This window comes from Nanorana parkeri, unplaced genomic scaffold (assembly GCF_000935625.1).
Source record: "Nanorana parkeri isolate BGI_ZX_2015 unplaced genomic scaffold, ASM93562v1 scaffold42, whole genome shotgun sequence".
Classification (NCBI taxonomy): domain Eukaryota; kingdom Metazoa; phylum Chordata; class Amphibia; order Anura; family Dicroglossidae; genus Nanorana; species Nanorana parkeri.
In genome coordinates, this window is record NW_017306310.1 from 745,701 (window position 1) to 769,801 (window position 24,101).

The following is a 24,101-nucleotide window of genomic DNA, read 5'->3' on the forward strand; positions in this document are numbered from 1 at the left end:
AGTACAGCCCTGTCAGTGTGCGCACATAGTACAGCCCGGTCCTGTCAGTGTGTGTACATAGTACAGCCCGGTTCTGTCAGTATGTGTACATAGTACAACCCAGTCCTGTCAGTGTGTGTACATAGTACAGCCCGGTCCTGTCAGTGTGCATACATAGTACAGCCCGGTCCTGTCAGTGTGCATACATAGTACAGCCCGGTCCTGTCAGTGTGTGTACATAGTACAGCCCGGTCCAGGCTCTGTCTGTTCATTCACGTTGTGTACTTGTGTCCTGCAGGCAGAAGACATGCAGCAGCAGATCATCAGGGAGACGTTTCACTTGGTGTCCAAGCGGGATGACAATGTGTGTAATTTCCTGGAAGGAGGAAGGTAATTTTGTTTCCATTCATGTTCTTCTCCCTCTCTGAGGCTCGTCATGTAAAGAGACCACCCACTGGCAGGAGGCTCTCCGCAGACCCTTGTCAATGATGGGGATGGTTCAATGTGCTTGGTGTCCCATACAAGTGTCAGTGTGAGCGGCTGGGAGGTTTTGTGGGCACAACAATGTATTTTCAACAATAATAACAAACCAAATATCTTTTTACCACAGAAGAACCCTACCTTCAGCTCCTGGTATATTAGTATGATCAGGAAGTTGTAAGTCATGTGGGGTGCCTGGTATATTTCACACCCTGGGGGGATGTTTCTCCTACCTAAACTATACATTAACTTTACTTTCTGCAATAATCATGAAACTAAACAAACCATAACAATGGCCAGAAAACAAATGCAGACCATGAAAATTGTAGCGTCTCTTTACTTGGGTGGTCCATGAAGAATGCTCCTTCCATGTGTGGGGTGCTCGTTTACATTGATAGGCAGTAGAGCAGTGCCCTTTACATTGGAAATCATAGAAAAAGTTTCCCCTTACATTGGTGGTCAGTAGGATCGCTGCCCCTTACATTGGTGGTCAGTAGGATCGCTGCCCCTTACATTGGTGGTCAGCAGGATCGGTGCCCCTTACACTGGTGGTCAGTAGGATCGCTGCCCCTTACATTGGTGGTCAGTAGGATTGGTGCCCCTTACATTGGTGGTCAGCAGGATCGGTGCCCCTTACACTGGTGGTCAGTAGGATCGCTGCCCCTTACATTGGTGGTCAGTAGGATTGGTGCCCCTTACATTGGTGGTCAGTAGGATCGCTGCCCCTTACATTGGTAGTCAGTAGGATTGGTGCCCCTTACATTGGTAGTCAGTAGGATCGGTGCCCCTTACATTGGTGGTCAGTAGGATCGCTGCCCCTTACATTGGTGGTCAGTAGGATTGGTGCCCCTTACATTGGTGGTCAGTAGGATTGGTGCCCCTTACATTGGTAGTCAGTAGGATCGGTGCCCCTTACATTGGTTTTCAGTAGGATCGGTGCCCCTTACATTGGTGGTCAGTAGGATCGCTGCCCCTTACATTGGTGGTCAGTAGGATTGGTGCCCCTTACATTGGTGGTCAGTAGGATTGGTGCCCCTTACATTGGTAGTCAGTAGGATCGGTGCCTCTTACACTGGTAGTCAGTAGGATCGGTGCCCCTTACATTGGTAGTCAGTAGGATCGGTGCCCCTTACATTGGTGGTCAGTAGGATCGATGCCCCTTACATTGGTGGTCAGTAGGATCGGCGCACCTTACACTGGTGGTCAGTAGGATCGGTGCCCCTTACTCTGCTCTAGGTACCCCTACATTGGTGGTCAGTGGTAGGTGCCTTGTTACACTGCTCTAGGTACCACTAGCTATCCCTGGAGGAACCCCAAAGGTTTCATGGAACCCTGGCTGAGAAAGGCTGTTTTCTCATATTTACATATCACACAGCAGCATGTCAGTTGTTCTTCAGAGGTTCTCTAGATGTAGATGTCTGCTGTCTAGTACATAAGAATGTGTCTACATAGACTTTAAAGCTGAACTTTTTAATAAGCAAAATTTGTCTAAATATAAGAGTCATGTGTATTCTTACTGAAATCTTGGTGAGCTTTGTGTATTCCTTCCAGACCTGTGCAGTAATCCCGTGTGAAACGTGGAGCTTCCTGTAATAAAGACCAGTCACTGATGCTCTCTCTTATTGTGAAGGGGACCGGTCTTGTCTCCACCTCCTCCTGTAATTTTCTGCAGGCAGTCTATAATGGGTGGGGCATGTTGGGTCCCTCCCACTTTATAAGGTAATAACTGGGTTTGCAAAGGCATTTTTTGCAAATAAAATGCATTTATATCCTTTGCGGCTATTAAGGAATATTTTTGAATGAACTTTTTTTTTGTGCAGGGAGGCTTCCCTTTACTTCCCAGAGTCACATCAGGAATTAAGAGGAAATTTCTACAAAGTGAGGGAATATCTCCTCTTAGGCCCGGTTCACACCTGGGCGTTTTGTAGCGCGTTCCTACGCTCTGCAAAACGCTCAAACACCGAAATCCCATTATTTCCTATGGGTATGGTTCACACCTGGGCTTATTACAGGCCGTATGAACGCGCTACAAAACGCTCTACGCTCAAAGAAGTACAGGAGCTTCTTTGGGGCGTTTTTGTCGCGTGTTTCCATTGGGATACAGCCAAGTAGCCCTTGGAAACGCGCGTTTGTCTACAGTGAATCGCGCAACAAACGCGCATATTCCATAAGCCTAGGTGTGAACCCAGCCTTAAGCTGGACATACATTGTTAGATTTGTTTCGTTCATCTTTCCGGCTGAATGGAAAAAAAATCTTAACAGATTCCTGCATCGACGTTAAGCAGTGTGAGTGGAGAAATCACCCGCTGCAGCTATTGTATTTTGACAGGTGGCCCCACCGGCCACATGTCAAAATACATCTGGTTGGATACAGATGCAATGCACCTCCCACACCAGAATGCGCTGTTAGTGTGATTGTGTTGTACAGTGCAATAATCACATGGGACTGTGCGATTAACACACTGTACTAGTGTGAACGGACCCTCAAAAACACTGACAGACACAATCTCACACATTCATACACACTCCAAAAGACAATGTCATTTTTTTTTCTTTTTCTTAAGAAGTCTCCTATCTTTCGAGAACTGGAGTGGATCCTCAGCCTGGGGTCCAGTGTGGGCTGCTGTGTGACAGAGCTCCATCCATATGTGCATTGCCTGTACAACTGCCTTGCATGCCCTGTAAAGGTGCTCTGAGCCAGAATGTGACATTGTTCTGGTCCAGGCACCTCTACAGGACACATGAAGGAGCTGTAAGCAATGCACCTATGGATGGAGCTCTCTCACGGCCATACCCCAAGCCCACCCCACCTCAAGCTGACACTTGGCACCAAGCACCATATTTTAAATAGAGAACTGACAGTGCTGCACTAAGGGTAGGCTGAGGAGCCTCTCGCCTAGAAAAGTGGAAGGCATGCGGCGACCCACTTAACATGGGGTCACAACCCACCAGTTGAGAACCAAGGGTCTAGGTGTTAAAAAAAAATAAAGGTTTTACCCATCTAACCCTTTGAACTGGTTCCCTGCTTCTCTGGTCCCTGAAGCCTGTCTCTTCCTCTGCATATACACTGCATATAGAACATGATGATTTATGGGACTTCAGACTGCTGCAGCGGAGGGGGAGAGTGGTTTTAGGGATCATTCTAAGGGCAAGCCAGCTCTGCAGTTCAGGTGAGTATTTTTTTTGTTAGCACCTAGGCAAAAAACGAGCAGTTAACCCTTGCAGTGCCCAAAGTTCTTCTGCAATGTAACAACATATGCTCTAATTGCTCCTGATTGTGTCATGGTTTCTATTGTTTTTATTTTTTTATTTTTTTTGCATTTAACCTGCCAAAACTTGAGGACAGTAAAAGCGGTGACGTCCTTAGTTTCTTAGTTTTTATTGGAAGGCTGTACGAAACAGCAAATTCTATTGGTGGCTAATATAAACTGCTTTTATTACTGTTTTATAGCTTGATTGGTGGCTCTGACTACAAGCTGATATATCGTCATTATGCCACGCTGTACTTTGTCTTCTGTGTGGATTCCTCTGAAAGTGAACTGGGAATTCTTGACCTCATCCAGGTAAATAATCACAAATTTCTATGTGTAACCGAAGCTTAGATCAGATGTAAGCTTAGAATGGAATGAAAGGTCCATGTCACTGTCTATTCTGGAAGCTACAGAGTTTCATCACTTCCAAATGGCAGTTTTCTGTATTTGCACACTACGGAACTAACATGAGTAACATTTCAGTCTCCTCCAAATGATAAATCAGCCCAATTATTCAGAGTGGGATCCTACATACAACATTGCACATATTGGGGTCAATTCACAAAGAGAAACGTTATTGGTTTCCTTCAGTTGTTAAATTACCGCCCCTTATTTAACGTTAGCAAACATGGTATTCACGAAAGCTATAATCGTTATTCAAGATGGTCGTTATGGTTTTCTACTGACTCGTTATCCAATCGTTATGCTAATGTTTTAAACGTAATAATAACGTCTATGATCGTAAAATAACGCTTGAGAGATGCATTCTGGGAGCAGAAGGGGAGGAGAACAGTGCTTCTTACAGAGAAATGAATCATGGGAGATGTTAAACGGAATTTAGCTATCACCTGGGTTTCAGAAAAGTAATCCAAAATAGTGCGAGAACGGAATACACGTTTATAAATCAGAACAACATACTGATGTGTTCTTCTTCGGCTCTGGATAGTTTTAAGTTCAAATAGAGCACACCCAAATGGTTCCATCTTGCCCCAAACTACCAAACACTTTCACTGCAAAACTGAAGAACTGAATTTTTGTCGCCAAAAGCTTCCTCTAACAAAGAAATACCGCCAGGGAAATGTCATAACGACACCCTGAGGGTGGTGCTTATGTAACGATTGCTTAACGATCGATATCTGGCAAAAAAATCTTGTCAATACAATGTGAATTGCACTTCTGTACATATTTAACGATTTGACTTGTTAAAACAACGATCGAAACGTTTAATAACGATCCACACCTTAAAATATCAGTTCCATGAAGTGAGACGTTATTTGATGATTTTTCAAAGCGTTAAATCGTTTGGTGAATTGAACTAGCTTCAATATCGTGCAAAATCGTTAAAATAACGAGCGGTATCTGGAAAAAAAGCTTTGTGAATTGACCCCATTGTCTCCTCAAATGATATATTGTTGTTCCTAAATACTCGGGAGGGATTTACAAATGAAGGATGTAAACTGCACACTTGACCCATGGCACAAGTGAGATTCTGGGGTTGATTTACTAACCTTATAAACACACCACGAACATGTATACACCTCTGTAGTGTGTTCCCTCCCAGCATGATCTATGGGTGGAATCTAAACACCTTTGTAGTGTGTACACACCCAGCAGGTGTGTTGTGCAAAGCCCTGAAGGAATTCCAAGGTGATGTTGGGTAAATTAGCTCTATGTTGTGTTTCTTGCGTTGATGAATGCAGTAATGTAAATGCATGAGCTAACCATTTTTGTCTAAACTGTGAAGCAGCATTATATATGCATCATGTGCATGATTTTTCCATATATGGCATTAGTGGAAATATGCTTTTAGAGACTTTTTGGTTGATAAATACGTTTTGCTGTGTAAAAATCACACGCACCTAGTGCGTGCGTGTGTTTAGGTTAGTAAATCACCCCCTCTGTCTCCTCTTTAATACCGTAGAGCTGCAAATCATTTTGTGTGTTTAAAGTAATAAGTCAAGCCGACCTGTGACACTGAAGCTGTCACAGGTCGGCTCTATTGATCGGGAAGTCAGCGAACACATACTGCCGATCACTGACTTCCCGACCATTTCCCTGCAGAGAACGGTGACTTTCAGTCACCACTCCCTGCACAGTTCCTCTCTCTCCGTTTCTCCAGCGCTGACTGGAGGAACGGACATGGAGGGGGTGGGCACAGCTGTCACTGCTTCTAGAGAGTTGTCAATCACTCAACAGTAGTGTCGGGATCCATCCCGGCTGCCATGCTCTCAGCATATAGCGGGCAATTGCCTGCTATATATTGAGTTTTGGGTCAGTGGAGGACACAGTATATGTCCTCCCGTGACCCTGAGGAAAACTATGGCCAAAAAAGGTTGCCCCATAGTTCTCCTTTAAGAATGCATTCCAGTACCCTAACTATTAACAAAAATGTATCTTATTTGTGTATCGCTCAGCTGTAGTTCCTCAAATCATCTCTGAATTGGTGCTGACACTGTCCTTCCTTCTAGAGGGTGGCTACTTGTGTTCCTCATGGTCCTGTGTGCGTTATAAAGTAGACACCGCTCCAAGCTCGTGCCAATGATGGACTGCAATCTCAATACAAAATATCTGTTCCATAAGTGCAAAAAATACCTGTTGATGATGTCAGAAATTCAGACCTGTCCTATGCACACTTCCCGTGATATCTCAAGAAGCCCTCTCTAGTGACCTTAAACGTGACTCACAGCTTCAACGTATATAACTTGGGGTTTTCCAACGGCGGTTGGCATCTACCCCTTCTTTTCATTTACTTCGGCGTATTATTTTTGTTCGATCCCAATTGCAACAATTAGATATGTCAGCGGTGGAGAAATCGATGCTCTCTGTAAAACAGAAATTCTATGAAAGAGGTAACAAACCCCATACTATGCTAGCCCGTAAGCTTAAAGCAGACCAGGCTCAAAACTCTACTCATTCCATCAGGGATAATAATGGTACTGAACAGTTTAGCCCTGATAAGGTGGCCGCTACCTTCCATGCTTACTATACTCGTCTCTATAACATACAGGACCCTGCATTTAACCTTGATGACCTCACTTTAAAAACCCGTATTATTGACTATCTCATGTAATCGCCCTATTACATCTGAAGAACTAGCCTTAGTTATTAAATGTTTGCCTGATGGTAAGGCCCCAGGCCCAGACGGCCTCCCCTACCGGTATTACAAAACTTTTAGTCATATTCTTATTCCACACTTGTTGACATTATACAATGATTTCCTAGCAGCTTCCCCTATTCCCACTTCTATGCTTGTTTCTTATATTACAGTAATTCCCAAACCTGGTAAAGACCATCTGGAATGCTCCAACTATGGACGGATTGCTCTCTTAAATTCAGACTTAAATTTTTTTTCTAAATGGTTGGCACTACGACTTGGTCCTTTTCTCTCCTTTATGATACATAAGGACCAAGTCGGTTTTGTCTCAGGCAGACAAGCTGGAGACAACACAAGACGAACGAAGGATATTATAGATATTCTGAATCTCTCAGATACAGAATCCTTGATTTTGAGTCTTGACGCCGAGAAGGCATTCGATCGTCTTAGCTGGCCATTACTATTTTCCACCTTAGAACACATTGGGATACGGGGACCCTTTTTAGATGTTATTACTAATCTTTATTCTACCCCCTCTGCAGCTATTAAACTTCCTTTTTCACTATCCTCTTTTTTCCCTATACGTAACGGTACTCGACAGGGCTGTCCCTTATCCCTTTTACTTTTTGCTCTCTGTATTGAACCACTGGCGAATCATATTAGGAATTCTCCAGACATCTCAGGCGTACAAGTTAAAGGACGTGTTTTTTAAACTTTCTCTTTTTGCAGATGATATTTTATTGACCTTGACTAAGCCCCTTATCTCTTTACCTAATTTACATAGGGAATTGTCTAGTTATTCGTTTATATCAGGGTATAAACTTCATTTAACTAAATCTGAGGCAATGCCAATTCATATCCCCCAGAAAGCGTTGTCTTCCCTCCAGTCCTCTTTTGCGTATAATTGGAAATTTGATAAACTAAAATATTTGGGTATCTACCTCACCCCTCGGGTGACTTCTCTACATAAGACCAATTTTGTCCCTCTGTACCGGGAAATTAGAGATCATCTTCAAAGATGGAGACCATATCGTTTGTTCTGGATTGGCAGAATGGTATCACTTAAAATGACGATTCTGCCTAAATTGTTTTCTTATTTTGAGACATTGCCTGTCAAAATCCCTACACACGATCTTAAAGCCTTGCAACGCTTGCTCATTCAATTTACATGGAATACCTCTGGTCATAGAGTTGCCAGGTCAGTGTTAGTAGCCCCCAGATCACAGGGTGGCTTGGCATTCCCAGATATATTTAAATATTATTTAGCGGTTCATTTACGCCATTTGGCTTCCTGGTCCTCCCTACACCCGCCTAACAGGTGGGCAGAAATAGAAAATCCTTGGATCTCCCCATTACACTCAAACTCCTTTCTATGGTCTATCTCCCAGTCTGTACAGGCACCTTCGCTTTTATCAACTATGCAGCATACAAAAGACATCTGGCGTCTCGCAGGGCCTAAATTTAATCTTACCTCACCTACTACCTCTATGAGATCATTTTTATTCCCCCCCCTCTTCTGCCTGCCACCCTTAATTATCATACTGCTCGCCCCTGGCTGGACCACTCCCTTTTTCGCTTTAGAGATATTGTTCATAAACTGGATGGGACTTTATTGCCTTTCCATACTCTGCAAACTCGGTTTAATCTACCAACTGGATCTCTTTATACATTTCTTCAGATCAAACCCTTTGCATACACAGTCTCTACTTCTCTCACCTTCTCGCCATTAACTTCATTTAAAAACTGTGTTTAAATGGCCCATTTTGTAAACATTTGATATCGGATATTTATAAACTTCTTAACTCAATATCCGTTGTCCCTTTTCCTAAACATAATTATATGCTCAAGAGGGAGAGGTCTCTGGGTCGGACATTGGACATGGAGGATTGGGAGGAGATCTGGATTAATGCCAGTAAGATTTCCATTTGTACTTTATATCAGGAAAACCAGTACAAGATTCTCTACCACTGGCACTGTACCCCGGACTTATTGCATCACATGAATCCTTCGCTGCTATCTGTGTGTTGGAGATGTACGACCTCAAGGGGTAGTTTACTGCATATATTCTGGGACTGTCCCAAGATACGACCCTTCTGGAAGCGTACAATATTATTACTTCAAACGTTAGTTGATGAGACTATACCAGAAGACCCTGTATATCTACTACTGGGCCTTCCCATTCCACGCTTTTTGAAAACCACCTCTAAACTTATTAATCATGTCCTCACAGCAGCTAAATGCCTTATAACTTTAAAATGGCATCAATCCATTCCTCCATCTTATGCAGATTTGCTGCGAGGGATTCATGATATTTATAATCTGGAATACTTAACGGCTCGATTGCATAATGCCATTTCCAGATTTGAACAGGTGTGGTCCCCATGGCAATCTCTGGAGGGTTCCAATGGCGTTGCTTCCCTACTTGATGTTTTCCTCTCCCTGTGACGACTAGATATGGATTTTTTCCCCAATTTTTTTTTTCCCTCTCTTTTTTTTTTTTTTTTCTTTTTCTCTCTCCCTTTTTTTTTGTTTAGTTTCTTGGAATATATTATTCTTTAATTCAATTGAAAATGTTCTTTATTTTAAGCCTATGTTCATGTTGATTTATATCCTTTGTACTTATGCAAAACTTGAATAATAAACTAAATGATAAAAAAATAAGAGTAATTAGTCCTCCTAGTTCTTAGCTTGGGACTATAGAATGATTGGAGATGGAAGAGTGGGTGGGCCTGAGGATTTTGGCAAAAGAAAACTGGCATGGATGACGCCATCGTGTCTACAAACTGAATTCTGTGTGTTGTCAGCCCACAACCGGAGCTGATTGCAGTTCTGGCGGATCGACAAATACTTTTCTGTACCCGCAGGGTCTTTAATGGGATAAAACACATAAACGCTTAGTACACAAACTGAGATCTATGGGCATCGATGAAATGCAGTGTACATGGACAGAGAACTGGCTACAGGAACGTGCCCAGAGAGTATTGATAAATGGCTCCTTTTCACAATGGGCTACAGTAATGAGTGGTGTGCCTCAGGGATCTGTGCTAGGCCCCATACTGTTTAACCTGTTTATTAATGATATCGGGGAAGGCGTGAATAGCCATGTTTCCGTGTTTGCTGATGATACTAATATTGGGAGGGTAATAGACACGGACTTAGACACTATAGCATTGCAGGAGGACCTGGATAAAATAGGGTTGTGGGCAACTATATGGCAGATGAGGTTAGTTGTTGAAAAATGTAAAGTTGTCATTTTGGGGTTAAAAATAGGCAAGCAGGATACACATTAATGGGAATTCCACTCGGGAAGTCAGAAATGGAAAAAGATTTGGGGGTCATTGTAGACCACAGATTGAATAACAGCTTGCAATGCCAGGCTGCTGCAAACCAAGCGAGCAGAGTACTGTCTTGTATTAAAAAGAGAATGTACTGTAGAGACAAATCTATCATTTTGCCACTTTATAGATCACTGGATGTCAAAATATTTCTGCTGGAGGAGCAGGACAGGGGCTGCTTCATTATTCTCCTACAATGTGTAGAATAGTAAGATACCCCCTGGATAATATATTCAATGGAGACCCGCTTTAGACTACTTTTGATATGCGTCTGTGGAGCCCTGGTCATTGATATTTACAGTAAGTGCCGAAAGACTGTAATTGTTGTTAGAGGATAGGAGGTGAAAACCTAAATTGGCCATACATAAACTTAATTTGGGTGAAATTCTGGCGTTTACTGCTGCATTGGCCCAAATTCAATCTGTAGGCGGCTCTGCGCCACCCGGCTCGATGATTTTTTATTCGTTGATGAAGGAGCAGTGTGGGAAGTTGTCCGCTGCACAATGACTGCCGCCAATCATCTGCAGTCACTGTTGGAGTGCTTTGGCAGCTGCAGGTCGCCAACTGCTGGACTACAGTAGCCTGCAGGGCAGATCCCTTCATCAACGCTGTTTCTCGTGGATGGGGAAATCGAAAGCTTTCTCTTGTTTGGCCCAAGAGGTTGTGTGCATGGCCAGCTTTATTGTCAACCCAAACCTGAGGGAAGTGTTGTGTAGCTGGGATAGGAGGAGCCATGTAAGTATATCATGGAATATGTGTTGGCATTCAAAGGTTTTATTAATCTGATAGAATTATAATAATTCTTGCATAGACCATCCATGACTAGATCTCTTTAAGATCCACTACATAGTGCTTTAGTAAAGGTTTGTACATATTCAAGCTGCTTCGGTACTGCAAAGAGCAGTGATCATGTATGAGGGCCAGCAGCCTAATTTCAGTTTACAGCTTTAGATGAGCCAGAGGTGAATTCTGATTGGTTGCTATGAGATACAACAATTTGTACATCAGTCTTTTTCTTAGAATACCCATTAAGTTGAATCCTTCACTGGATGTAAATACTTTATCCATGGTGCGTATGGCATCATGGCGTGGACTGCAAAAACATTACAATTTTGGGTTCCACTTAAAAAGAGAGAGTGAGAATGTTCTACTCTTGATCAACTTTCTGGCCAGAGTCTTAGATCAGAAACGGTGTCACACTTTTTTCCTGACAGCGGAAAGCCCCATAATGGAAACGCGAGGAAAAACCCACTGTGAGGTCAATAGAATACTTTGTGAGATCACGGATAAAAAATAATACAGTAGCTATCTCTGGAGTAGATGATTTTAGGAAAATGACATGCTGCGTCTATGCCGGTGTGAAAACAGCCATAAGGAAATTTACTGCAATCTCCTGAAAATCTTCGTATCTCTGTGACATAACACCAGGAAGATTGGTAAAGTTAATAGTTTATCACAGAAATCACTGCGCTGGGAATGCGTGCCTAACTACCTGATTGGACCAGCCGCAACAATGTGTATAGGTGAACAAATGTAAAGCAAATATGTTGCGCTCGGTCTATGTGAACCAACTACACACTAAAGTGAACGAAACATGTCAAAGGAAAACCTGCCTTCATCTCTCTTAGCTGAGTGCTGCTAACGCTCAAAAGCTCGATTTTTTTCGTTGTTTCCGTAAGTGCATTTGAGTTCTTTTATGAAATAAATATTTGTGTTACTGCACTTAGATAGCCTCCTCTTTGTCTCCTTCAATTTTTTCCCTGGGGGACACCATTAGGTGAACGCCGCCATTCCGGGCGGCGAGGGAAGTAAATAATCCACTTGCATCAAAGTTAATAGTTGGCCATATACTTTACACCAGACTTTCTCAGTCTTTTTACTTCTGAGCAGTCCTTGAAATAATTTTCAGGTCTCGGGAAACCCCTTCTAAAACGAGGTCAGTGGGAAAAATGCCCCTTATTATGGTGGCCAGTGGGAAGAATGCCTCCCTGTTAGTGGTGGTCAGAATATCACTGGTAAAGGGTTAGTTTTCCTTAGTTCATCACCTTATAGCTCCATTACATCAATGATCTTACGGGGTTTATTCCCCTTTCTGCATATTTTTCAAAAACAAATTCACAATGCTTTCCAGCACATCGCAAAGCACTGTTCGGATGTTAAAACAGCTGCCCCTTTCCCATTGCATACCTGCCGGTCCTATCTGCAAAAGCCTTTTGGTGGTCTACCCCCCTTTCCATCCTGTCTAAAGACATGCGCTCCTAGCTTATTCAAACTGCACCTCTGTGCAGTGCACACTGCAATGCGCTCTCTTTTCCTCTTGTAGCAGCTGCTTCTGCTAATGAGTGAGAACGTGCACTGTGCATGGGCGCAGTTTGAACAAGCCAGGAGTGGCCACTGGGGGCGCACTTCTAATGTCCATAGCATTTTGTCATGTAGGAGGGGAGTCGACCACCTAGAGGTTTTTGCAGAAAGGCAGGACCAACAGGTATGACATGAGATATGTATAGCTGTTTTAACATCTGAACAGTGCTTTGCAATGTACTGTGATGATGTCAAATATGCAGAAAGGTGAATTAACCCTTTAAGACCTTTGGTGTAATGCAGCTGGCTCTTCTAAGTGAAGTTGGCCCTGAACCTAGGCAGGCACCATCAAGTGGAAGGTCAATCAGCTCTAGGAACCTCTGAAAGAACCCTGGATGAGAATTGCTGCTTTAGACAGATCATGAGATGGACTGACCACTCTCATGTGGTATCCCAAGATATATGATTGATAGAACCCTGGTTGTAAATGGTGTGTGGTAGTAACAAATGATTCTATGAGTAGTCACTCGTGTTGTTGTAAATGTGTCTTGTGTACTGATCATTCCTGTATAGTTAGATCAATATCACTTCATTATTTCCAAAGAAAACATCCTTCTGTATATTGTTTGTAATAACCAACAGGGGGAGTGTGTGTCCAAGGATTACAACTTCACTTGTTAAAGGCAAAGTCCACCTTTTACAAAGAAATCATTAAATGCACACATTCAAAAAAAGATAAAATGTGAAGTTTTTTTTGCATTGGAGCCTGCAAAGTATTGCAACCTCGATCAGTGCTGACTGCTTACTATTCCTCCCAGCCCCCGTCCATACTGAGGTACAGGGATAGGAGGAAGTATGAAGCCTAGTTCACACCAAGAGCTGAGCAAAGCAGTTACAAAATGTATTCCAATAGTATTTTAGGCTCTAGTTCAGACCAGAGCGTTCAGTTCCACAGCATGTGGAAAAACTGCAGCATGCCCTATTTTTCTGCTCTGGAACGCAAATGCATAACAAAAGCATGCAAACGCCTTGAAAGCCCATTTTGGGCTAAAACATTTTTTCTTTAAAATGGCCTGGATAGCTTAAAGAAACGCTGCAAAACACACTGCATGTGCAGAAACTCATACAGATCTGGTCCCTGACTGGACTACAAGTGTGGTGATGTGACTGCACTTGTACTCCATTGAGAAGTACATGTCAGTATGTATAATTGCACAATGTGTGTGAGTGCTGCTGAGAGCTCTGAACCTGTGTGGAGATCAGTATTACCGATATCCACATTTCTTCTGTTTGTAAAATAAACCGCAAGTCAAATATTTGCCAAAGAATACCATTCAAATATTTGGGTTCCTCGCTATTATACACGGAAAGTATATATTTTTTTCTGTATTCCTTGTGTTCTTGTGAACTGTATTCTTACAAATCGATTTCAAATCACAAATGTCTGTATGTACCGTGTGTTTTAGTATCGTTATAAATATTTAGAGATGTATAAAATGCATGCTGTCATGTGATAAGAGGGAATTGCAGTGCTGACCATAGACAATATAGTTGGACATCTGTAACAGTTCAAGTTCTGCATATATTTATTCTGTCAGTTAGCACATAGACATTAGATTAGTCAATTGATCAGCTCGCTTTCAGTATTAGACTAGCCATAGACACATAGATTTCTCTCATTCAGCCCACGGACAGAACAAGAGAAAAGCAATAGATTCCTTCGTCCACACTGAACAGTGTAGATGGAGGTGTCTCCTCTGCTGGCTATTGTATTCAGACAGCTGCAGCACCTGTGGCCGTCTAAATACTGTCTAAATACTGTACCTGAACAGTGATTTAATCTGATAGGGAGAAGTCACTATTCAGCCAGTAATTTTCCACCCAGCTCATCTGATTTTTAAATTGACATTTGTTGAGCCAAAGAGTGCTTGCAGGGCCACCCATGGCTCAAATTTCGACTGATTTGGCAGGAATCTGCAGAAATGTAGGCTGTGTATGGCTAGCCTAAATCTAAACCTATTTAGAAAGATTTTAAACCTTGTTTCTATCTCACTCCCAAAATGGCCAGGATGCTATTAACTGTCTTCTGGGATCTGGTGTTGTGATTGATTGTGATCTGATTTTGTGGTTGCCTTTTGTTGAGTCAGGTGGCACTGACAGGGCCACGCATTGCTTGAATTACTAACTGTGTATGACCAGCTTTTGGCAATCCACCATAACTGTTTTTGGTCAGGACAGATAACCATATTTGATTCCTCAAGATAGGTGGGCAGTGGGAGTGTCTGCAGAGAGTGAATCCTCACCTCCCACTGTTCCACTGACCAAAGCATTTTTATTTAGAGCAGAAGATTTGTTTGCAGACACTGTGAGCGTATAATGCCTGCTTGGCCAATTCAGCTTGACTCACAGCCAACTGCATATCCATTACAAAACCAATTGGCAAGGGGCGCCTGCTGAAATCTGACAGTACACATAGGCTTGCTAACAATCACCAAACTCTGCTGAAATAATCCGTATCAGACTGTTATTGGTGGGGTGTCTTTACTCGCATTGAAATCACGAGCCAGAGTCACTCTCTTTAAGGAGCCAATGGAAACATTTGGAACAAATTGTCCTATTCACACCTGAGCATTTTGTTCTGTGTTTTTGCACAGAATTCCATTCTTTTCCATTGTGGCTGTCACATCCACGCTCTGTTGCTTGAAGCTCGAAAAGTTACATGAGCTTTTTTTGAGCTGTGTTGTGCATTTTTAGTCTCATAGACTTCAGTGGAAACACCTGTAAATGCACAAGACAACCTTTACGTTCGTTTTTGAAAACTGAAACAACTGTTCTCAACCTTCCCTCCTCTCCTTCCCCTAGCAAGCCCAGGTCTAAAGAAGAAAATGGAGAAACAAGGCCTTGCTATTCTGGATGTTGAGGCATTCATACATATGGTGCGGGACAGCCCAATCTGTATGATGCCACAGATGTGCAGTACAAAAGCAGGAGGCAGTGGTCCTAGAAGGTGATAGCCAAGCAGGGATTCCTGGAGTGGGAGTCATATTCTGCCACACAGCAAGACAGCCACGGTAAGCACAGTATGCCCTGAAAATTCCACTGCATTACATAATAAAATATGTTTTTTTTCATGTAAACCAGGCTAGAAATGTAGTTTATCATTGCAGTAGCAAATTTGTAGACATGTAAATCGTGTTATAACTTGGTTATTTTATAGCTAGAAGTCAGCAGTACATTTTGCTAGACAAGCTGATGAGAACCGTGGAGAGCTGTGCTAATTTGTGCTGAGAAGCAGTTATGGAAGCTATAAGCAATCATTTAAACACACAATCATATAAAGAAACTCCCACAATCATGAGTGTTTCATATGTTTTATTAAGCAAAGGACAACAGAATAGAGTATCAACTGGTAGATTTTCTTCTTTACAATTATTGATCTGGCTCAAGCTGCTATGGTATCTGCCTTGTAGGAGAATTAAAGAAGGATGCAAATTCATCCCGCCAGTGTGCACTTTGCGTGCTTCATCGAGTTACGCACAAGTGGGCCCTTTTCATGTTGTGGCTTAGCGAGTCTTCAGAAAGAAATTAAAATGCTGGCCACCAAAGTTCTTCAGGGCACATGCTGATTAAACTGTCATGAGAGTGTTCTGCATGTTTAAGTTGCTTGGAGTGTGTGGCAAAGGCCATTTATTGGAAAGGCCCCATCCCCAACAAAGACAAATGTAGATCAGGATCTGTTTCCAGCAGTGAACAGTTCCCAGGCAGGTCAAGTCCATTTTCCTGTAGCATCTATCCAAAGGAAGGAGTGACCGAAAATACTGGAGTCTGTGCTGCACTTATATGACCCTATGTCAATATACTGAAAACAATAATTCACCCACCACCAATAAGACAAAAAATGTTTTCAGTTGATACCGGCTTAATGATCTATAAGTCCTTGTTCACACCAAGTGTGCTCCAGGAGCAGAGCAGTTACAGACCAGATCAAAACTGCGTCCAATGTATTCCAATGGTATTTTGGGCTCTAGTTCACACCGCAGCGTTCAGTTCCAGAGATGTAGCTCTCCCAATAAAAAGGTTTGCTGTGTTTGAGCATTCCTCCTTTTGGAGGTTTTTTCATGACCCTTTAGCACATCCCATATGACAGTGCGGTTGTCACGGATAATGTAGTTTTGTGTAGATTTTCCCACCATAAAATCGAAGTGCAGAATGGTTAAAAGAGAACTATGGGGTAAATGTTTTTCCCCATAGTTCTCTTTAGGGTCACGGGAGGACATATACTAGCTTCCTCCCATGACCCAAAGCTCAGTATATTGTGGGCTATGGCCCACGATATACTGAGAGTGCCACAGCCGGGACGGATGCCGACATTACTGTCGAGATCCACCCAGCTGCATGAGTGACAGCTGGCTCTGCCTATAGAGGCAGAGCCAACTGTGCCCGGCTCCTCCCCCGTCCACTCCTCCACTCAGTGCTGGGGATCGGAGAGGGGAGGGGGGGTATCCCTGCGGGGAGCGGTGACTGACAGTCACCGTTCACTGCAGGGAGAAGATTGGGAAGTGAGCGGATCAGTGCATGTTTCTGCTCACTTCCCGATTGATAGAGCCGACCTGTGACAGCTTCTCTGTCACAGGACGACTCTAAATATGAGGATGAGTGGAAATCACTCACCTTATAGTTCTTCTTTTAAGTACCTACAAATAAAGGATATATTAAAATTATTGATGTTTATTATGTTTTGCATTAAAAATGCTGAAGATAAGATAAAATGGAAGAGCGTCAATGACGCATATAGTCCACCTTAGAAGGCTGTCGGGGTGACGCAAAGCGGGTCCACGGCAGTTCAGTGAGTACATCCATGCCCACAAACTTAATTTTATATACCCTGTCCTGAAAAATAAAGAAGTAGCTATCATCTGTGATCATCTATGTTTTTCAAGAAATAATTTCACAAAATCTAAATGTTAACAAGCATATTTTGTATTTGTAGCACGGAAAGCACCTGGGAACCAGCAAGTGAAGTGCAAGGGAATCCAGATGAGGCACTTGATGATCTGAAGACCCTCAGAGAATCGAGGGAGGGAGAATCAACACAGCCCCAAAGTCCTTCCCCAGGCCAATTTGCAGAAGAGGGAGGAGCCCAGTACAAAACTTTAGTTGCTTCATTGACATAAAGTCCACCATATTGGACAGGATGAGGTCCCACACATCTGAGGCTATGTCATTTTGCCAGAGCCTCGAGGGCCTAATGAACAAGGTACCCGAGGTCTATTAAGTGGAGACCTGATCTGGGGTCATTAAAAATGTTGCCCGGTTCCTCCATTCCTACATTCCTCCTTTGTCTACCACAAGCTTACCTTTACCTCAGCCTTTAATAAAGCAACCACCACCTGGCCTATACTCATGACACTGCATCCTTCTTCCTATGCAGACATCACTTTTTCTTTTCACAAAACATCACACAAGCCACAAATACATATCACACTGGTCCACCTAGAAACCAGCCATGTTATCTAGCACCACCCACCACTTCCCCTACAACATATTCAGCAAACATACCACCTCCTTTACCCTTGACTGCACCAGTGAACACACCAAGGGTCTCCAAGAGTGTGATCAAGGCAATGCCAGAACATGACCCCGACCAGTCCTCTATCTTCTACCAATTGTAACAATTTTGTTGGTTTGTTCTGGTGGATTCCTCCTTTGCAGGGCAGATGACAACAGTCCTTACAGCACTGATCACAATACAGATCCCCGGGGTTCACCATTTACAAAAATCAGTAATTTATCACTACTCTCTGGACCCGCTCTTGTAATCTGTTTTTATCCATGTACATATGACTTTTTCTGCACCACTATATCATATACATACATATAATAACAGTTTATGTCAGGGGTCTCAAACCTCCGGCCCTCCAGCTGTGGTGGAACTACAAATCCCATGAGGCATTGCAAGATTCTCACAGCCACAGACATGACTCCCGAAGAGAGATGCATCATGGGATTTGTAGTTTCCCCACAGCTGGAGGGCCGGAGGTTTGAAACCCTTGGTTTATGTGATACAGTGTCCAATGCTTTATCAATTCCAGAATGCCTTCTCACTTCCTTATAGAATAACAGGTTGTTCTGAGAAGAACGATTTTTCAGAAATATGTGAAGGTTGTAACTTATATCATTTTGTTACTATGTTCATAGTCATGTTGATATCATATTCTGTTCTTGCCATTTTGCTGTTAATATATTTGCAACATTGTTTAGAAAATACGTCATAAAGAAGTAATACTGTATATGTTTCTAAAATAAAAAAAAGTACCTCTTCTACTGTATACATGTGTCTGTGTGGATATTGTATTAGGCATATGCAGAACATAAGGTGCAGAACTGACGATTAATAACACATTCAGAAGTTAATCGAGAAATTTACCTCAATGTGATTATTAACCTTTCAACAGACAGAACACCTTTTCTAGAAACTGGGTCCTTTCGCTGCAAATGTCTCAAAAGTAAACACAGCAACTCATCAAAACTGTGAAGAAGACATAGTGGGTAACAAAGTCAAGAGACAATATCACTTTGCACATGCTCCATTTATTAAAAGTGGAAATTGTACCTGCACATGCAAACTGACACTGTCATACATTATCAGTTTAAAATATGGGGATGAGCAGCTGAATTCACCTTTTCGCACTTCAAAACAATTAAAAACCCATCTATCAGCGCAAAAACACACAGAAAATTCTTCAACTCGCCTGCATAATGCTCAGCTCAGGTGCGAATGGGGACTTAGTCACATTGGGTACTGGAGTTTATCCGCCCGCACAGATGTCTCCATTCACAGATTCATTCACAGGATCTGTAAATGGACAGACTATAAGTCCTGCACTTGTGGTCCATTTCTTCCGTCCCTTAACTTAGTCCGTACCTTGGTATGGACAGGAGCTGGGTAGGTCTGCAGGAGCCAAAGCATTGCACCTGTGATCCACTGATTGTGGTTGCAATGCTTTGCAGTCTCAAAGGCAAAAAATAATAAATGCAAATTTTTTCTTAATTAATGTGTGTAGTTATTATTTATATTGGTAATCGCTGCTCTATGCCTTTAAAGTGACACTAAACTCAGGACTTAAATTTTACAAATGCATTCAGTTACCTTTACTATCAATAAAAATGTATCTTATTTGTGTATCACTCGGCTGTAGATCCTCAAATAATCTCTGAATTAGTAGCTTTATGCTTTAAACTTTATTTATTAGACACTGAATAGGTCTCTTTTAAGATCCTTCAGTGGTTTAAACACATTTTTTCACATTATTGCAATTTTTCACTGGGAACAATATGTTTTTCACCTAACTAAATATTTATTTTCACCTTATGGAATTTAGCTGTAACATTAATTCATTTTAACCATTTAGTTTACCTAAACACCTATAGCGCTGTGTTAACAAAATAATAGAAGTGTCTTTAAAATATAATGCTATCATTTTCTAAACATTCTTTTTGCTGACAAAAAGCACCGAATTGAATGAGCTTCCTGGTAAGCTATAGTACCAGCACAGGACCTGCAGGGAAAATGGGAAGACATCATTCCTTGCCAGCATTGTGCTATCTTTAGTATAATTAGCCCTTTGTTTGAAAGACAGAAGTGTTTAAGTGGAACTCCAGGAATGACCTTTAAAGGAGAACAATGGGGTAAGTGTTTTTCCCCATAGTTCTCCTAATGGTCACAGGAAGATCTAAACTAGCGTCCTCCCGTGGCCCAAAGTTTAGTATATTGCGAGCTATAGCTCGCGGTATACTGAGACCGCCACAGCCGGGACGGATCCCGTCATTACTGTCGAGATCCACCCAGCTGCGTGAGTGACAGCTGGCTCTGCGTATATTGAGGCAGAGCCAGTTGTACCCGCCCCTCCCCGTCCGTTCTGCCAGTCATCGTTGGAGGATCGGAGGCGGGAGGGGGGGAATCCCTGCAGGGAGCCGTGAGTAACAGTCACGGCTCTCTACAGGGACAGGATGGAGAAGTGAGCGAGTGACGGTATGTGTTCCCGATCTATTGAGCCGACGTGTGACAGTTTAATTGTCACACTTCGGCTCAAACTATGAGGCTGAGTGAAAATCACTCACCTCATAGTTCTCCTTTAATGGATACTTCTATTGGTCTAGCTTGTCTCAATGTAAATATCCAGATCTGGTGTGCAGACAGCATGTTGTTTCTGTCTCACTTCCCAAATGATCAATGCTGAATACTATTAACCTTGCCAAAAACACTTTTTCTGCTTTTGATGTGAATGGGTGCATAAACCTTGACTTTGAGCCTCTGCTATTTATTGCCCTTATGCAATTGACTGTCTCCGGTGATTGAAGGTAAATTAGTGTTAGACTATGACCCTTTAAAATACAGATCAGAGATTAGGTTGGTGTAAATGATAGTGAATGTTCTATGGATTATATAATGGTAACACGGTTCATATGGGTAAAGACCCTATAAAACTCCACCCATTTCGTTCTTTCTCTGGTTTCTCTGAGGGCTCTCTCATAACTTTAATTTTCCTGAGCGATTAAATATCAGCAAGGTTGCAAAGAGTCATCATATGGCTTATGAAATCTGTAACACTATCTACTTTATGTTAAAGCTGTTCTTCGGGATAAGCAAAAGCGCTGCGCAAACTGTTGGCGCTATATAAATCCTGTATAATAATAATAACAATAAGCAAACATTGACTTAATACAAGAGGAATGTTTACTTTTGCTTGAATTTTGGTATGCTTTGTGTATTATTCCTTGTTTCTGTAATAAAGAGCAGTCACTGCTGCTCTCTCTGCTGGTGCAGGGTGACTGGTCTTGTATCCGCCCCCTTCCTGTAGTTTTCTGTAGGCAGACCGTAGTGGGTGGGCCCGCTGGGTCCCTCCACAGCTCTGCTCTCTGCACAGGCTATGTATATGATGGCACTGCTGCTAACTGGGTTTGCAAAGGCATTTGGTGCACAGAAAGTGGATTTTTATTTGTTGTGGCTTTTGTGAAATGTATATAAATAAGAGTTTTTTTTGTACAAAGTTTAGCTTTAAATGAAAGGAATGGAGGGAGAATCAGCCTATTCTGTTGCCAGCATCTGATCACCAATTGTTTGGGTCAAATATAAACGCAAGAACAAAATGTAATATATTGCAGCTTACCAGTTCTTAAATATGCTGGCTGCATTCATTTTTTGCAGCACTGGAATGCAAAAAAAGGATGAAAAGATGTGAAAACAATATTTTATGGGAGAAAAACATAAATGTTTATCATATACAGTGCTCTAGCAAACTAAATTTCATCCAGCTGGGTCCAGATCTAGGCTTGGGTGTCAGAGTTAGGCAAAGTGTTGGGGTTGGTGGAGGTTAAGTGTTACAAGTATGGGGTAACACATGACTCTCCTTATGCCACCCCATAATATGCCTCCCAGGACTTCTCTAGAGTATTTCCCATTATAGGGGACTCATTATCCCAAACTGTCCGTCTATCTCCCACCTTGACTGACTTTAGGCGATCCCTAAAGGCTCATCTCTTCAGGGAAGCCTATACCACCTCAAACTAACCACTCAACCATCAGGTTCTCAAACAATTCATCCCCACACAGCTACCTCCTCATGTATCACTGGCCCCTCCCTTTAATATTGTAAGCCTCAGGGGCAGGGCCCTTCTTACCATCTTGTCTTGAATTGGATTGTGATTGTAATGGCTTCCGTATGTTGTAAAGCGCTGCAGAAACTGTTGGCGCTATATAAATCCTGTATTAAAATAGTAATAATGCAGAGCTAGGGGTCTTAATGGCTAATCGGCAGATGTTGGGGAGCAGGTTGCCAAGCCCTGTGCAGATTCTTCTTTTAGATAGTTGCTTTGGTAGCATTTGGCAGCAGGGGTCCATGAAGAACGTATTCACAGAATACCTATGCTGGCTCCTATAAAGGAAACCTTTTACTTTGCCTTGTATGGACAAATTACAGCTTTGAAAAGGAAAAAACCCATTGTTGACCTCTTTTTAAAAAGCTAGTTGTCCGGCTACTATATTTACCCACGGCCTTCATAACTTTCCGATTCACTAACCTGGAACAAGTATGCTTATCTTTAATAGAGATGGTCTCCCACCTCGCTTTCAAGTGTCATGTTCTCATGAGGGGTTCCACATCTGATTATATTATCACAATGAAAACTATTGTATCACGCCAATGCTAGCACCGCTAATACTATTGTTCTGGAAATGTAATGTGCCAAAATCTATGTTGTAAGATATAGAGCAATATTTTTGGCATGGAAATCCAGTGTATAAAACTCATCGGCCCATAAAGGAACTGATCTGAGCCTTGGTTGCCTGGAGAAAAAGAAAAAAACTGCAGTTTAGCCGAAAAACCAATCAAACTATCTTTACATAAATTATACTGAAGACAATTGTCGGAACACTTGTGTATGTGGAGGTTGTCACGCATGAACCTTTTTCCAGCTAAAATCACCCAAAAATGGCTAAGAGCAAAACATCGAGCTGTTCTGAAGTGGCTTTTTATGAGCCCTGATCTGAATACACTCCAGCCTCGTTCACCCCAGACACATTGCGGGCCTACTATGTTGTGGGGCAGGAGGGGGCATGGTGGTCCATTGAAGGGAATAGCACCGTAGCCACACCTTCCGCCCGCAATGCGATCAGCCACACGGGAACGCAAGGCACATCAATGCCTGCGGTCCGGTTCGAACAAAATCAGCATTGTGTTCGGACCAGACCTGACCGCAGGCATTGATGTTCCTTGCGTTCCCGTGCGGCTGATCGCATTGCGGGCGGAAGGCATGGCTACGGTGCTATTCCCTTCAATGGACTGCCACCCCATATCAAACTGAGTCGACCGCAACACGATCCAGTGCATTCCGGGCTCAATCGTGCCAGAACGCACTGAGGATGGTGTGACTGAGGCCTCCAACATCTATGGAAAGAGCTAGGACATGCAGTCTGGAGAAGGCACTCTTCTAACATGAGACAGCTGGAGCAGTTTGCTCATGAAGAGTGGGCCAAACTACCTGTTGGCAGATGCAGATGTCTCACTGAAAGTTACTGAAATCGCTTGCTTGCAGTGATTGCCTTTAAAGCATGTACAACATAATATACAATTAAGGGTCCCATTACTTCTGTCCATGCAATTTGCAGTAGAGATTGGCCGGGAGAAGAGGAGAGACACAGGGTAAGTCAATGCACGCAGCGCGCACCCGCACAGACTCTGCGGGACATGAAGAGACAGCAGTCAGTGCTGGATCAGAGACCGACACCAACGCTGGAGGGACTCCTGAAAACTACTAGAAAAAAGAAGATGATCAGATCAAGAAGCATCATTACACCAGCATGGGGGGGAGGGGGGGGGGGAGAAAACAATGGACTTTATTGTCACTTTATACACAAGAGATAGGATCTTTATTTTCTTTAAAAAAAAAAGGTCAAGACGAGTCCAATGATATTTCAAAATTGTAGTTGCGTAACTGAAAATAAAGATTCTTTTCCATGTGTAAAACTTTGTGAATTGAGCCTTTGTTCAGTTTCTTAGATCCTTTGGCCTTGTATATAAAAACAGAGTTTACAAACTTTACTGAAGCCTTTAAATCAACCTTCAACTCTAGTTTAGAGATTTTAGAAACACATCAAAATAG

At 42.5% G+C, this 24,101-nt stretch overlaps 1 protein-coding gene across 5 annotated transcripts in view; it reads left to right on the forward strand.

The window, feature by feature from the left end:
- Positions 1-24,101, forward strand: part of LOC108799667 (AP-3 complex subunit sigma-2) — a 59,985-nt gene that overhangs the window by 496 nt on the left and 35,388 nt on the right. For 4 of the 5 annotated variants that reach the window (XM_018571574.1, XM_018571566.1, XM_018571588.1 and 1 more), the window contains exons 2-3: positions 278-369; positions 3,911-4,022. The exons of the other annotated variant lie outside the window; for it this stretch is intronic. In XM_018571574.1, the coding sequence (XP_018427076.1) occupies positions 278-369; positions 3,911-4,022 (204 nt within the window). The remainder of the gene's footprint in view (positions 1-277; positions 370-3,910; positions 4,023-24,101) is intronic. 5 annotated transcript variants of the gene reach the window in all.